At 39.7% G+C, this 13,908-nt stretch overlaps 1 protein-coding gene across 1 annotated transcript in view; it reads left to right on the top strand.

Moving 5' to 3' along the window:
- Window positions 1–4,853: 4,853 nt before the first annotated feature.
- Window positions 4,854–13,908, top strand: part of sorl1 (sortilin-related receptor, L(DLR class) A repeats containing) — a 47,619-nt gene continuing 38,564 nt past the window's right edge. The window contains exons 1-5 of the mRNA XM_024276862.2: window positions 4,854–5,177; window positions 10,285–10,401; window positions 11,205–11,339; window positions 12,809–12,970; window positions 13,231–13,298. Coding sequence (XP_024132630.1) covers window positions 4,893–5,177; window positions 10,285–10,401; window positions 11,205–11,339; window positions 12,809–12,970; window positions 13,231–13,298 — 767 coding nt within the window. The 5' untranslated portion in view covers window positions 4,854–4,892. The remainder of the gene's footprint in view (window positions 5,178–10,284; window positions 10,402–11,204; window positions 11,340–12,808; window positions 12,971–13,230; window positions 13,299–13,908) is intronic.

Below are 13,908 nucleotides of genomic sequence, written 5' to 3'. Positions count from 1 at the left end.
ATAATTAGTTCAGGTTCTCAACCTAAGAGCCTCATAGAGACCACAAATAATGATCATTGGCAGCCGAGTGCCTCAAACAGAGGCCATCCTTCAAGCTTTAATCGCATGTAACGTCAAGGGATGTTACATCTTAGCGCCTGCGCAGTGCGTTTTGGAGATCTCTCGGCAAAATATGGCACAGCCACCACTCGTCCAGTTGGGCTAACTTATGGTGTTGGAGACCAACGACTTATTCGCTGTTTGCAAAATTTGTTCAATAGCAGTGCAACAAGGATGGAAAAATTTTCAAGCTTTGACACAACAAATCTCGCAAAAATTCACCACCGCGATGTGTGGAAAGAAAAAGCTGCGGCTAGTGATAGCTAGCACTTCCCTGGCGCTTGAAGTGACCACAGCTTGAAAGTTCTAGCACCTTCAGAAGTGGTGTTTTGAACTGGAAGTTCAGAGTCGTAAGGCAGTGGTCCCCATACCCCTGGCCATAGGGCGGTACCAGTCCATAGGTCAATGTAAAGACGCGCCGGGATTTCGGCGGCGGGCATGACAGGCGCGGGGTGGTAGGCTGGATGTGGCACGTCAACCAATCAGTAACTCAGCTTTGGGCACATGGAGTTTTTTTACTGACCAGATCAAAGAGTAGAAATAAATATTCAAGATGGTGGCTCAATACGAGGACTTTGATCATGAACTTTCATTCATTTTATCATCCTGTAGGGGCTGCCAAGTTCCTGAAAACTGTCCCAGTTACTGTTAGGCAAAGGCGGGATACACCCTGGATAGATCGTCAGCCCGTCACAGAGCTCATTAAGCAGAAAGACAATCGTCTTATTACCTCAACGCTTGGTTGAACTCTGTAAGCAGCATGCTGAACTCTTTACTCGCCTCTGGAGAAGTAGACCAACAGAAAACAGACAGAGACAAGAGTACTTGTGAAGATTGGGGCTTTTTAGTCTCCTCTTGTGTTCACTCATGTTGAGCAGCAGATCTTACTCTTTACTCATTCTATTTTTTCCCACTTTTAAGTTCTATTCAATGTTTTTGTAAAGAACCAATTCATGACCAACATCTCAAATGCTACACAAAAAACAGCAAAACCAAGATTGTTAATTAATTATGTTACAAATTCAGTTAGAGGGTTAAAATGTGGAAATAGAGTTTCAGGACAGATTTTTAAGGTAAACTAATACAGCATGTTTTACCTGCAGATGTGGTATCAAAGGAGTTCAGTAAATCAAGAGTAAATGCTTCAGAAGAGTGTTTCCTCTTCTTTGGCGGAGATTTGTCTTGATGTGCACCTGCAAAATCCATCTGATGTGACAGAGAGGAAAAACACGACAAACTCCACTGAAATGAAATTATTTGACGTCATGAGAGAAATTAACGCACTTCGCGGGCTTTGCATGAATTTTGCATAATGCAAACTTTGTCGTTATTATCTCTTACACAGCTGATTCTGGAAACACAGAGAGGATAAGCAGTGTAATTACACTCACGGGGGGATAGAATTAACTATGAGGGTTTAATCACCCTTAAACTGATTAAGTTTCATAAAATATGTCCACAGCTTCTCCGTAAATGTTTGTTGATGAAGCATTTGAAAACGCAGCTAACTGAAGGCTAGCTAAAAGAGTGATGTAGGCTTAAAAAAACAACAACAAAAAACATGTTTCTTCCAAAAAACAGAGCATGGATTTTGTGGAAGAGCCTGAAAAAATCCACTTGTTATGAAGAACGTGTGAAAACAGAAGTTAATCAAAGACTGACCTGCTACTCTCGAAAAAAAACGTCACGGTGTCGTTGGCTGGAAATCTCGTCTGTCAGGTGCTGCGTTCAGGGACCCTGGGGAAACGAGGGAGCAAAATAATGCGAGCCGTTGAGGAAAAAAAAATCTGGAAGATTCCAACCCAACACGCATTAATCTAACTTTATCAAATAAAGTGCAATAAAAAAATTAATAGTTTTATTCTTGTTTAGCTGATCTTTTACCTGATTAAAGGTTCTACACTACTGTTCAACACCCAGAGGGAGCTTTAAAATACAACTCTGCTTTGTATTTATGCAGTTGTTTTAGGATATTAATACATGCACGTTTTCCCCCACAAACACTTAAATACGATGATAAAAAATGTTTCTATATCCCTTAAATGTAGGGTTATCATATTTTATATTTTATATTTTAATAAATAGTTTCAGGAGCATTTTAAAAACTTTACATGGTTTACCTTACTATTCTTAGATAATTGCATAAATCTACCTAAAATTAAATAAGTGTTTAACCCTAATTTAATATATACATACATATATATATATATATGTTCTGCAATATGAAAATCAGGAGAATGCACAATATTTTCTACTATATATATATATATATACAATTGTATTTTCCTTCAGTCAGAGAACAACAGGTGCAGGTTGCAGACACCCGAGGCAGTTACACTTCTGCAATATTTCAAAAATAATTCATAAAATAATAAATATGAAAATAATTACTTCGTAAAAAACTGGAGTATCCTCTTATAAAGGTGACTGTCATGTCAACAATTCACTTTTAAGTGAAAACTTAATAAAATGATTGGAAAAAACATTATCATCTTTGTTAAAAAAAAAAAAAAAGCTTGACTCCTAATTTGTTGCTTCAGTGGCAGCATTAACAGGAGAAGTACAGAAGTAGTGATCGTATGAGTAAATGAGGAACCGAAAGTTCCTTTCAACTGCTTACTTGGGTGAGGATAGATGAGATTACAGGGTTTACAGGAGGAAGATTAGGACCACACTAAGTGAACATCGGATAAGTGGACCGGCTAAAGCTGCCAAGAAGGTGGATTTAGCTGCAGACTAGTGCTACTTTGCTGCTCCATAGCTGCTAAGTAGATTACCCCGAAAGGTAAATAACATCCGGGGAGGACACCTGACACCAAATTTCAGAGAAAATGCTATTTATATTTGTATAAAACTATGAACATCTGAAAAACCTCAACTAGAGAAGTATCCACACTCAGGTTTTAGGTGTGCTCGTTCAAATGTTTTGTAGATTTACAGTTGGAGGAAAAAATATGGCATACATTATCATTAAAACAAGTGTTTTGGTTTGTATATAAAGTTGTGTTTTATGAAATCCTGAATGGATCTTCAGGTGATGAAATTCATGGATTTGTGTTTAGGACAAAACATTTGTCTCTAAACAGAAATATAATCTGTTCTTCCAAAAAAAAAAAAAAAAACAATAAAAATGTGTTTATTAGACTAAATCTCTGATCAAAAACTTTCTGCTTACATTTATCTTAAAGGTACAAATATCGGCTTAATGTCAAATTTTTACATTTGTGAACAAATTGGCGTTTGTGCATACACATTTGCATTTAGTGCATACAAATTAGTAGCCTATTGTGGGAACAAAGTAGTATTTTGTGTGAGCAAATTGGTATTGGTGCACAAAAATACATATTTTGTGTGAACCACTGGAAGTGGCATTCTGAAGAAAAAAATGTTCTCTCGATTTAATAATTTGTGGTCACAAAACTACTTTTGGTGCACACAAATTAATACTTTGTGGGCACAAATGATTATTTATGCACACAAGTTAGTATTTTGTAGATGCAAATTAGCATTTTGTGAACTCAAATTTGTATTTTGGGTTAAAAAAATTAGCATTTCATAAAAAGTATTCTGTGGGTTCAATTAAAATTTAAGGGACAACAAATTTGTATTTTTAGGCAGAAATTAGCATTTAGTACACACAATTTAGTAGCCTTTTTTGGGAATAAATTAGTATTTTGTGGGCACCAATTAGTATTTTGTAGACACAATTTAGCATTTTGCAAACACAAATGTAGTGCACTAAAATAAGTATTGTGTGTGGACACAAATGATCTTTATTTGTGCATAAATATGTACGATATGGGCACAAACTACTATTTAACCTGAACAAAGGATTATTTTGTGCATAGAAATAAATATTTTTTTAGTTTACATCAATATGCTGTGGGCACAAATTAACATTTAGTACACATTAATTTGTATCCAATTTGGACACAGATTAGTGGTAGGAACAGAGAATACAAAACTGCTCATTTCATATTGCTAATCAGTGCCCACAGAATGCTAATTTAATCAACAAAAATGCTAATTTCTTTACACAAAATGCTCATCAAATGCTAATTTGTGTGCACACATGGCAATTTGAGCACAAACTGCTACTACAAAATACTAATTTGCTAATTGGCACAAACAAAATATTAACAGGTAGACACAGAATGCTAATTGGTGCAACCAAAATACAAATTTTTTTATACACAAAATGCTAATTGGTAAACACAAGTCAAGTGCTAACTATTGCACACAAAAACTAATTGTATACACACGTGAAACGCTACTTGGTGCACAAAAATGCTGATTCGTTTTAAAGAATACTACTTTGTGGCCACAAATGATAAATTTAAAGGAATATTTTAATGTCATCTCCAGGGCTTCGTAGATTTGGTTTCGTGCATGCGGAGTAAATTCGATTCCTAAGTCTTGTTTGTTTGTTGTGGTTTATTTTCTTTCTCAGACAGCGTCGTTAACCATATGTTGTTGTGTCATGAGAACACCTCTTCAGAACCCAGGAAAGGATCTCTGAATGCTTTATGAAAGCTCCATCTGTTTGTCATGACAGTAAAGCACGAGTATGTAAATCTAGTGTAAAGGTGAAGCCGTGTTTTGTTCACACTGATGTGAAGTGATCCGGTTCCTTCCGGACCTTCAGGCTGACAGCTGCAGATCTTCTGTCCGCGCGCTCCGCAGGTTTCGGAGACGCCGTTGTTCCGGACTTGCACGCGGCCTATGAACGCAGCACGTCACTCCCTCCCCTCCCCGCCGCTGTGACCTCCTCCAGGAGACAAACGTACACAAACATGGCGAAGGGACAAGAAGAAAGGATGCTGCTCGCTCTTCACGCGCTGCTCTTCGCCGCCAGCGCGGCGAACTGCGTGACCCTCCGTGTTTACCGGGAGAACCGAGGCGTCGTCACGGTGGACGCCAGCCGGGAACCGGCAGGCGGAGGCGGTGGCGGAGGAGGGGGAGGCGCCGCGGCTGCTGCGCTGCCTGTGGCCGCGCATGGTGTCGCGGAGGGCGGCTACGCGGCGCGTCGAAGCCGCCGGAGCAGCGGAGTGTCGGCCATGCCGAAGGTGTACGGCCAGGTAAGCTGCGCTCGCGCGCCAATGCGGCTGCAGACGGGCTCGTGCGTGGAGAAGCTCGTTTTTGCGCATTCACGTGTTTACTGCTGCGTGTTCCTGCGGTTCTCCTCCTCATACCTGAGGAGCCGCGGACACGGCGGCGCTTGTTGAGCGCTTCCGCGGCCCACCTGCTGCTGGCGGGGCCACCAGGAGAGCTCTGCGTGGAGAACCGCTCCCGAATCACGCTCCTCTGCAGACCCACGATTAAAGAAAGGCAGAACATCCCGCGTATTCCGAAGAGAGTGCGTGAAGAAGGTGGATGACTGCGGTTCGGATGCATCTAGAAGAATCCATCAAGAGGATTCTGGTGATCCTGGATGAGGGGAGAAGTTTCCACAGAGATCAGAGCTGCAGCATGTGCTTCACACATTCTTGATCCATGAGGAGATCTGTCAAGATGAGAGGACAGGAATCACCAGAGAGGTCATCAAATGTCACACAAGAACCACTCTCCATGCCTCCTTAAATTCCCTCAGAATAGAGCGTTGATGTTCTGCTAGTGCACATCAACTCAGAGGGCTGAACATCTGAAAGTCCAGAATGAGACCTGAATGTCAATTTGATGATCAGGCAGGAAGTGGAGAAATCATCTGATCGTCATCATCATCTCAGGGTAAACTTCACTGCATCATCAGGAGAGCAGAACTGTTAAAGGACTAGAGCTCCGTTTGTTTACAGTCTTGCAACATTGTTCTAAGGTGGGAAATGAATGGTTGGTTATCACCCTGAAGAAGCTTCTGGAATGGAAGGTGATGGTGAAGGACCTGCAACCCATCAACAGATTCTATCTGCCATTATGGTGGAAAGCTGTCACTTCCTCATGTTGTCTTTTGAGCATGACTTGAATGTTCTGTTATCTTCTGTCACCATAGCAACCAGCAGGTCTCACTTCCTTGTTTGCTACGGTTCAAAGTTTGTGGAAGTTATGATGAAGATAGAAGATCTACTAGTTCAAAGCAAACATCGAAACATCATTAATAATATCAGATATTTGCATAATCAGGAAGTCCCCAGGATTTTCCTATAGGAGCAACAAAACCGTTTTACCAGCCTGTTAAAGATGACCCCCTGAGACACAGGAAGTGTACCTGTTGTCCACCTCTCAGTTCCTGGAAAACTTCATCTAAAGACAGAAGGAAGAGACCAGACTGTTGTTTTCTAGAACATATTTTCTGCAGAGCGGCAGTAGCTCGTTAGGCATTCACCTCTGAGTTGTTGGTAGTGTTGGAACGGTGTAATGCCACCCCACTTCCCGTCACCTTCTTGTACATGACAACTACAAGCTTTTACATATGGGCCTTTTTTCCTGATTCACAATGATATAAATAAACAAATACTTAGAAATGCTGTTTCTAATGTATCCTTCAACATCAGAAAATGCTATAAGAACAAGCTAAAAACAAAAAACACACATTATTTTTGTATTGGGGCTTTTAACTTTTTCTTGTATATTTTTAGGCAAAAAAAAAAATAAATCAGCATATTTTTCATTAAAAAAAATAAAATAATGAAAGTTCCACCTTGTTCAGGTTACGTCACCAGTTGTGTGAAAACAGTTTTTTGGTTTTAAATGAAAATCTGAATTGAAACCAAATCTATTGAATATTTTGATACTCACAACCGTCTGGAGCGAAGGAGATTTAAATCCCCCTCTATGGGTTTAATGTGTGTGTTTTTTTTTCTTCTTAGATGGTTACAGCGTTAGGTCCTTGAAATGACTGTCTTAAACAAATCATGGAGTGAGGAACATCTTCACAGCAGCAGATGTGTATGTTCATAATCATTCCTCCCAGAGTATGGCTGTCTGCTCTCCACTTTTAACCCAACATGCAAGAGTTTGAAGTGCCTGAACTATCTGCTTCACAAAACATTCAACTGAAATGTTAAAAAAGGAAAAAATATAATTAAACACCCACTCTGATTAAAAAAAAAATGTTTTTGGTGTTTTTAGCATATTCTTGTGGCATTTTTCTGATGATGGAGTACAAATTTACAGAAAATGTCATTATTCAAATTGTGGTGAATCAAGAGCAGACGATAAAAATCCATTTAGAAAAAGACTATTTGTGACGTAGAAAATTCACAGCTCCAATTGAATGCATCCACACACTGAGAAAGCTGTTACGAAAGATGATTGGAATGGTTTTATAGTGAATTCCAAACATTTGCTAGATAAATTACTTGTATTATAAACTGTCTCTAAAACAAATGACCAGATAATCTTGAGGCTCCCAAACCTTTGGTTACCTGTATATGTAAAGCAATAAAAAGGCTGACTCTGCTGAGGTAAATAATTAAAATGTTGACGTGCAAAGTGTGAGCAGCTGAAAAGTACCTGCATGAATACGCTGATGGGCTCTTTGGGCAGTCCAAGCAGCTCCTGATGTTTTTGCTCTGCATGGAAACTGCAGTGATGATAAACTAGTGACAAACCACTAATCCTGGAACAAGTTCTATATGTGTTCAAGTCCAAAATACTTAAATTATGTAGTAAATCAGGATCTCTTTTTGAGGTCTGTGTTACAGCAAATGTGTAGAAGCATTTTGAGATCCCAGAGAAGACCCAAGAACAATGTCGGCTTATAGTTTCTACAGCCTATTTAGGTCACCTGTTCCAGCGGCTGGGTGGCTCGGTGGGCTAGGTGAAGGGTTGTCCAATGATCCCCACCCAGATTGGGTCCTTAGCCAAGACCCTTGACGCTGCTGCCTAACTCTGTCCCTGTGCCCCTCAAGTACAGGGTTGTGTCAGGAAGGGCATCCGACGTAAAAACTCTGCCAAATCACTGATGCGAAACAGTGGGTGCTGTTACGCTGTGGTGTCCCCGAAAGGGATAAGCCGAAAGTATTTAGATCACCTGTTCCACTGCACCTGAAGTGGCAGTAGTTGTGGTTCCACTCAACCACACTCCTGTAGAAGACGTGGAATATCCTACTAGAACCCGATCATCTTTTGATCTATTTTCAAAGCGTTCCCAGTGGTCTTTTAATCATGATTATGCAGTTTTTAGCCAAAATTGTAAAACCTGTATCATTTTCTAGAACATAGTTTCTGCAGAGAGGCAGTAGTTCGCAGAGTCTGTAATGCCCTCGATTCACGCCTTACTAGCGACTAAAGTGTGGTGTAAGGGCACCTTACGACAACGTTACCTCTATGTCACAAGTGCATGTAACTTCTATGAGCCCGACTAAGGCTCAATCTGAATTCTTCAACTTCTCTCTACCCCTCCAATTGTAGGGGCATTTGAAGGGGTAGGGCTGTCCAAAATAGTTCTTTTAAAGGCTAAACACAGCTAGAGAAGCACATTTCTTCATGTGGGTGTGCTCTGAAGCAGATATGTTTACATTTAAATGTAAGTAATGACTTTGTTTTAATGTGACCGTTTTAAGCTATAAAACTGATGTTGTCATGTATTTCTGAGCACTAGCAGCTATGTGCTAATGTAGATAACCAGCGACTATTGATGATGTCATCGAGTGGTACTACTGTCTGATTTTGAAGACACTATTTTTCCATAACTCTCAGTTTGGAGGGCTAAATGTAGAGGGGTAGGGAGAAGCCGTAGAGGAAGAATTCTGATTTGGCCTAAAACTACACGATACATTTACCACATGCACCATATTGATACGTTCCATTTTCATGATGTCCCTTGAGGTGACGTGATGAGCCTCAAGAGAACTGCAGGACACACCTGTGCTCCCCTTGAAATGTGGCCACTCAACCTTCCAAGTGCCCGGAAAACACTAAAAACCCATGTCACCTGCACTGGTCAACCCCAGTACAGGTGCAAGGTCTACTAGAGGAGAGAAGACAAAACTTGTTAAGGTTGTTGTGAGCATTGAATGAACCGTCTCTGGGAATTAACTTGTTGGTTCACGCTCGTCTTTCCCTCTGTCTGATGGGTCTTCGTTATTCCATCAGTCCAGTTTCAGTTCTTCAGTCTGTCTGTGACTGTTTGACCTGTCCTCTTTCACTATGAGTTCTGTGATCCATCCTTCAGTCTTTGATAAAAGAGGATCTAGAAAAGCCTCCAGGTCTGTAACAAACCGATGAAGCTAAACTCTATTAACGGGGAACATTTCAGAAGTTCTCCTCTAGGCTTTGAGCTCAGAATGTCATAGTCGGCTTGTCCCTTCAGCAAAGTGTTAGTCACTCCTAAAGAAAACCAAGTTCTGCTGGGCTGCAGTCTGTTGAAGGTTGTTGGTTTCACCATGACTTTATGGAGTGTTGTCTGCCACTCTTCAGAGCCGTTGGCAGCCTTTCAACACGCTCGCTTTGCGTGCAACGGAGCCTGAAATGCAGAAATTTATTGCTGCAAAGTTTTCGGCCTGAGAGACGGAAACGTTCCCAAGGCGGTCCAGAGGGAGGCACTGAGGAGGAGGAGGAGCAGAGCATGGAACCGGCTTCACAACAGCCTTTGTGTGGAGCCTCAGCATAAAAGCTGAGCCGTGCATTTGTCTCTGCAGGACACTGAGAAGACGGCTTGATGCTGGAGGACAAAACCCGTTATCAATCTGACATCTCAGCTCTGGTCTTCAACCTCTCCCTCATTCAGCAGAACAATGCATGTGCTGCTGTATGGCTTATTTTTGTTTTTTAGGCCACTGGGAGGAGGTTTGATTCATTTTTTATGTAACACTGCACGACACAGACTTACTGACTAATTCTGAAGTCGAGCATCTTTAGCTGTTCTATCACGATTCACATGGAAATAGCTGTAAAATAATAATTTGCACACATAAAACCCAAAAATTGTAAAAACTAATTTGCATATGTTTTAAATATTTTTCAACCTTATATTAGTGGTGCAACAAAAATGAGGAAGAATATTACAGCTATCCTGCTGTACAGTTTTAGCCAGCTCAGATGAGGAAAATGAATGCGAACATGGATCTAGACGTCTGGAAGTGGATTTATCAGAATGGAGCGGAGCAGGGAGCTTGTTGGGATATTTTCTTAGTCACAAATACAGTCTTTTTCCAACAGCATTTTTTCACCAATTGAAGAAAGCATGAGATTTTGCGTTTCTTCATTGGTCTTCTTACGTACTTGTTGATGTTCTATGATCCACAGGTGAGCCTGAACGATTCTCACAACCAGATGGTGGTCCACTGGGCCGGGGAGAAGAGCAATGTTATCGTGGCGTTGGCTCGGGACAGTGCAGCAGCCAGTGGGCCCAAGACCAGCGCCGTAAGTCTTTCTACAGGATTTTTTATTAATGTGGAAAAAGTCTTATGGTGATGGAAGATCTGAAGCAAAAACCAACATCTGTGCTCCATCTGAACCTCCATAGAAAAAATACTTTTTTCTAATAATGGCATAATGCCAGATTGGTTTTCTCAGAATTTTGCAAAGAATATTCACTCAAAAACTGTAAATCAATTACACTTCTTTAAAAAGCACAAAATATCTTGTGTAAACTTGAATATATTATTAAAACTATTAAAATAGACTTAAAAATTGAATAAATAAGCTCTTAATATGAAGGAAATATTTCTGATTGTTAATTTATTCACACAAGAAAGAACAGTTTTCAACAACACAATCGTTGGATAAGACAAAGTGGATTAAACTAAAAAGAAATTGAGCTTCTACCTTCTGGGTCGAAAGACTTTAGGAAAAAACACATTTCTCATTAACTTTCTTTCATTATTCTCTAAGAATGAACTGACTCTACTTTAGTCTACATCTGTTGGACTTTTTCTCTTTCCCTCGTCCTCAAATGTTCTACCTTCATCCTGTTTAGTGCCTCTAACTCTGCCCCCTCCTGCCCTATGCTGGCTGTACGGGTGCACTGATGCCCTCATCATGGAGCTGACCATAAACATGGTTTAAACCAGTAAAATCATTTAAAAGAACTCACTAATGGACTTTAATGCAACCTTAATGTTCCCTTTTAAAGTGTATTCCCCCCTAAAAAGGTTGAGCTATAATCCAAATGTGAACTTTCAGGTTGTGGATGTTGAATGAGTTCCTCTTCTCTTCATCTGAAGGTGTACGTGTCCTATGACTACGGCGCTACCTTCACCCTCATCTCAGACAAGTTTCAGCTTTCAAAGGAGAAGAAAAAGGATGGCAGCAAGCAAGTTATTTCTCAGTTCTACCACAGCCCAGCCGACAACCGAAGGGTAAGTTCCTGCAGTGGAGATAATTCTCCTTCCACACAAACCACCAAAAAAAAAGATTCTTAATTTAGAATGATTGTGGTCAGCCCGAAAGCAATTCCTTTGGTCACATATGGGTGTTGATCTGTCATGAAAATGGAAAGTGTTATTGTTGTACATGTGGTACTGGCTGAGTGTTGGCCAAGGCTCGTTGTGTTAAATGCAATTGAGCAAGATTAAAACTCCCTTGGGGGGAATTCAGTTAGAATTTCCCACCGCTCCTGGAGCAAAGTGCTCAACTCTCAATGCATGATTGGTTGTAGGGTTTTCATAAGTCATACTGGACATCCATAGGAGAAGTCCTGGTCACATAGCCTGTAGAGCTGTGGATCGTTACTTAGGTGGCGATTCGATTCACAAATTACATCAAAAATCTTACTCTTTAATATAATGAAAAAATTGCATGTATTAAATCACCATCATTTATACCTTTTTTATTTGGAACCAGGTGATCAGAATCAACAAAACTGGTAAAAACACAGATTTAGATAGAAAGACATGGTGTTTGTCACTAAACATTTTTTTAGTCAATCTTCTGGTAAGTTCAGCAGTAAAAAGCAGGAACATCCCTGTTGTTTTGGATCATTGAACAACAAAACTTGACACTGTTCTTGATATTTTATGTCCTGAGCATTACATACTGGCAAAAAGTCGATGACGTTTTTTCCTGCGACAGAATCAGCTGATTTACGTTAATTGTTGAAGTGTTACCATAACCAAAAGAATGTAAACACTGAAGCTAAAGCTCCGTCGTTGAAGCTAATTTGTTTTTTTTACAGAAGTTATGTCAGTGAGCGGAACTTCAGTCTAATTTTTTGAACAGAAAAAAGCTCTCGCTAGCTTTACTTTGAATACCAGGAGCTTCACCGACACAAAGATTTGTTTATTTCCGGTGACGGTAGCACTGTGAATTCGGCTTAGTTTTAGTTCATAAACTTAAAATCCAACATTATACTGCATTTCAGAGCTATGAATACATCGTTCCCGAATTATAGTTTACTATGCTATATTTCTAAAGATTGTGAATCAACAATCTTGGACGTTGCAAATATTTATACTCTTATTTTTAGATTGGGAATACCCGAGTGCTTAGATACTCTTTACAGCCCTAATGAGCCTGAATGTTTTATATTATTGCACTGGCCTTAACACCAGCTGGTAAACGGAAGAACAGAAACTCTGAACAAAGGTGGACATACATCATTCACTGTTTATCATAACAATAAAAAAAGATCATGTCCTTCAAATTACTCCATAGACTCGTTTCCACTGAACCGGATGGTTGCTTCTGCAAAGTCCATTAATTTCTGATAATGTACACCTCATCGAGCATCATCTATTTATATACATTATCTCTGAATAAATGTGTTTTCAAAAATGGCTTGCACCATAATCTTGAATTTTATTGGCTGTTCTTCCCGTGTGCTTTCCAGTACCTGTTTGTGGATTCCATCAACAACTACCTGTGGAACACCTTTGACTTCTGCCATAACGTCCAGGGCTTCTCCCTTCCCTTCAAACCCACCGACCTGCTGCTCCATTCCAGAAAGTCTGGCCTGGTGCTGGGCTACGACAGCTCCCACCCCAACAAACAGGTCGGATCTCCACCTTTTCGTTTTTGGTGGCAGATGCCCATTTTTAAATGCAAGAACAATATGGACTTGTTAGGGTGAACCTTCTCAATGTTTCAGATCTTAAATGACTGATCTATTTTTTGTTGTTTGGTGTTTTTCTTTCTTCTTTTTTTAATCTGTTTCTGTCAAATGTTAGAGTAAAGTCGGACCTACATTTTGTCATTGTACCCCCCCATTTCTTCCTTTTCTTATTTAACTCCTTTTTTTTCTCTGGTCTCTAGCTGTGGAAATCTGATGACTTTGGGGAGACGTGGGTGTTAATCCAGGAGCATGTGAAGGCCTACTTCTGGTAAGACCTGAACAAGTTCAGACTTTGCTGCCACAGGCTGAGACGAAAGAAGCTGTTTTCATCCACCATCAAATGCTGCACTTTTTGATGGGCGTTACTGTTTTTATCAGGTCAATACTTAAAATGGAAATTGGAAAGACTTAGAAAGAATCTTTTATTTTTTGTTCTAGTTGTAGAAAAAACAATTTAGACTAAACACAGATATGTAAAGAAAAATATTTTAATAAAAATCCTACATTGCACCTACTTTCCTCCTACTCTAACCCTTGTGCTATCTTCTGGGGTCCAGATGACCCCGCGGTAACATTGATGTGTGATCCCTCCCATGACAAAGGTGGGCAGGATTCAGTGCCTGACATCATCTTGTAAATTTGCGAGTTTTTTTTTTTCCTTTTGATTTACGACTTTAAACCTTTCAAATTTACAACTTTAAATCTTGTAAATTTACGACTTTAAATCTCTTAAATTTATGAGTTATAACCTAGTAAATTTACAAGATTAATTTTAATCTTGTAAATTTATTTTTTTTTCTAATAGATTTATGACTTTAAATCTCGTAAATTTACATGTTTTAATCTTGTAAACTTACGACTTTAAATCTCATAAATTT

This window comes from Oryzias melastigma, linkage group LG13, assembly GCF_002922805.2.
Source record: "Oryzias melastigma strain HK-1 linkage group LG13, ASM292280v2, whole genome shotgun sequence".
Classification (NCBI taxonomy): Eukaryota; Metazoa; Chordata; class Actinopteri; order Beloniformes; family Adrianichthyidae; genus Oryzias; species Oryzias melastigma.
This window is presented reverse-complemented; position numbering and strand designations above follow the sequence as displayed.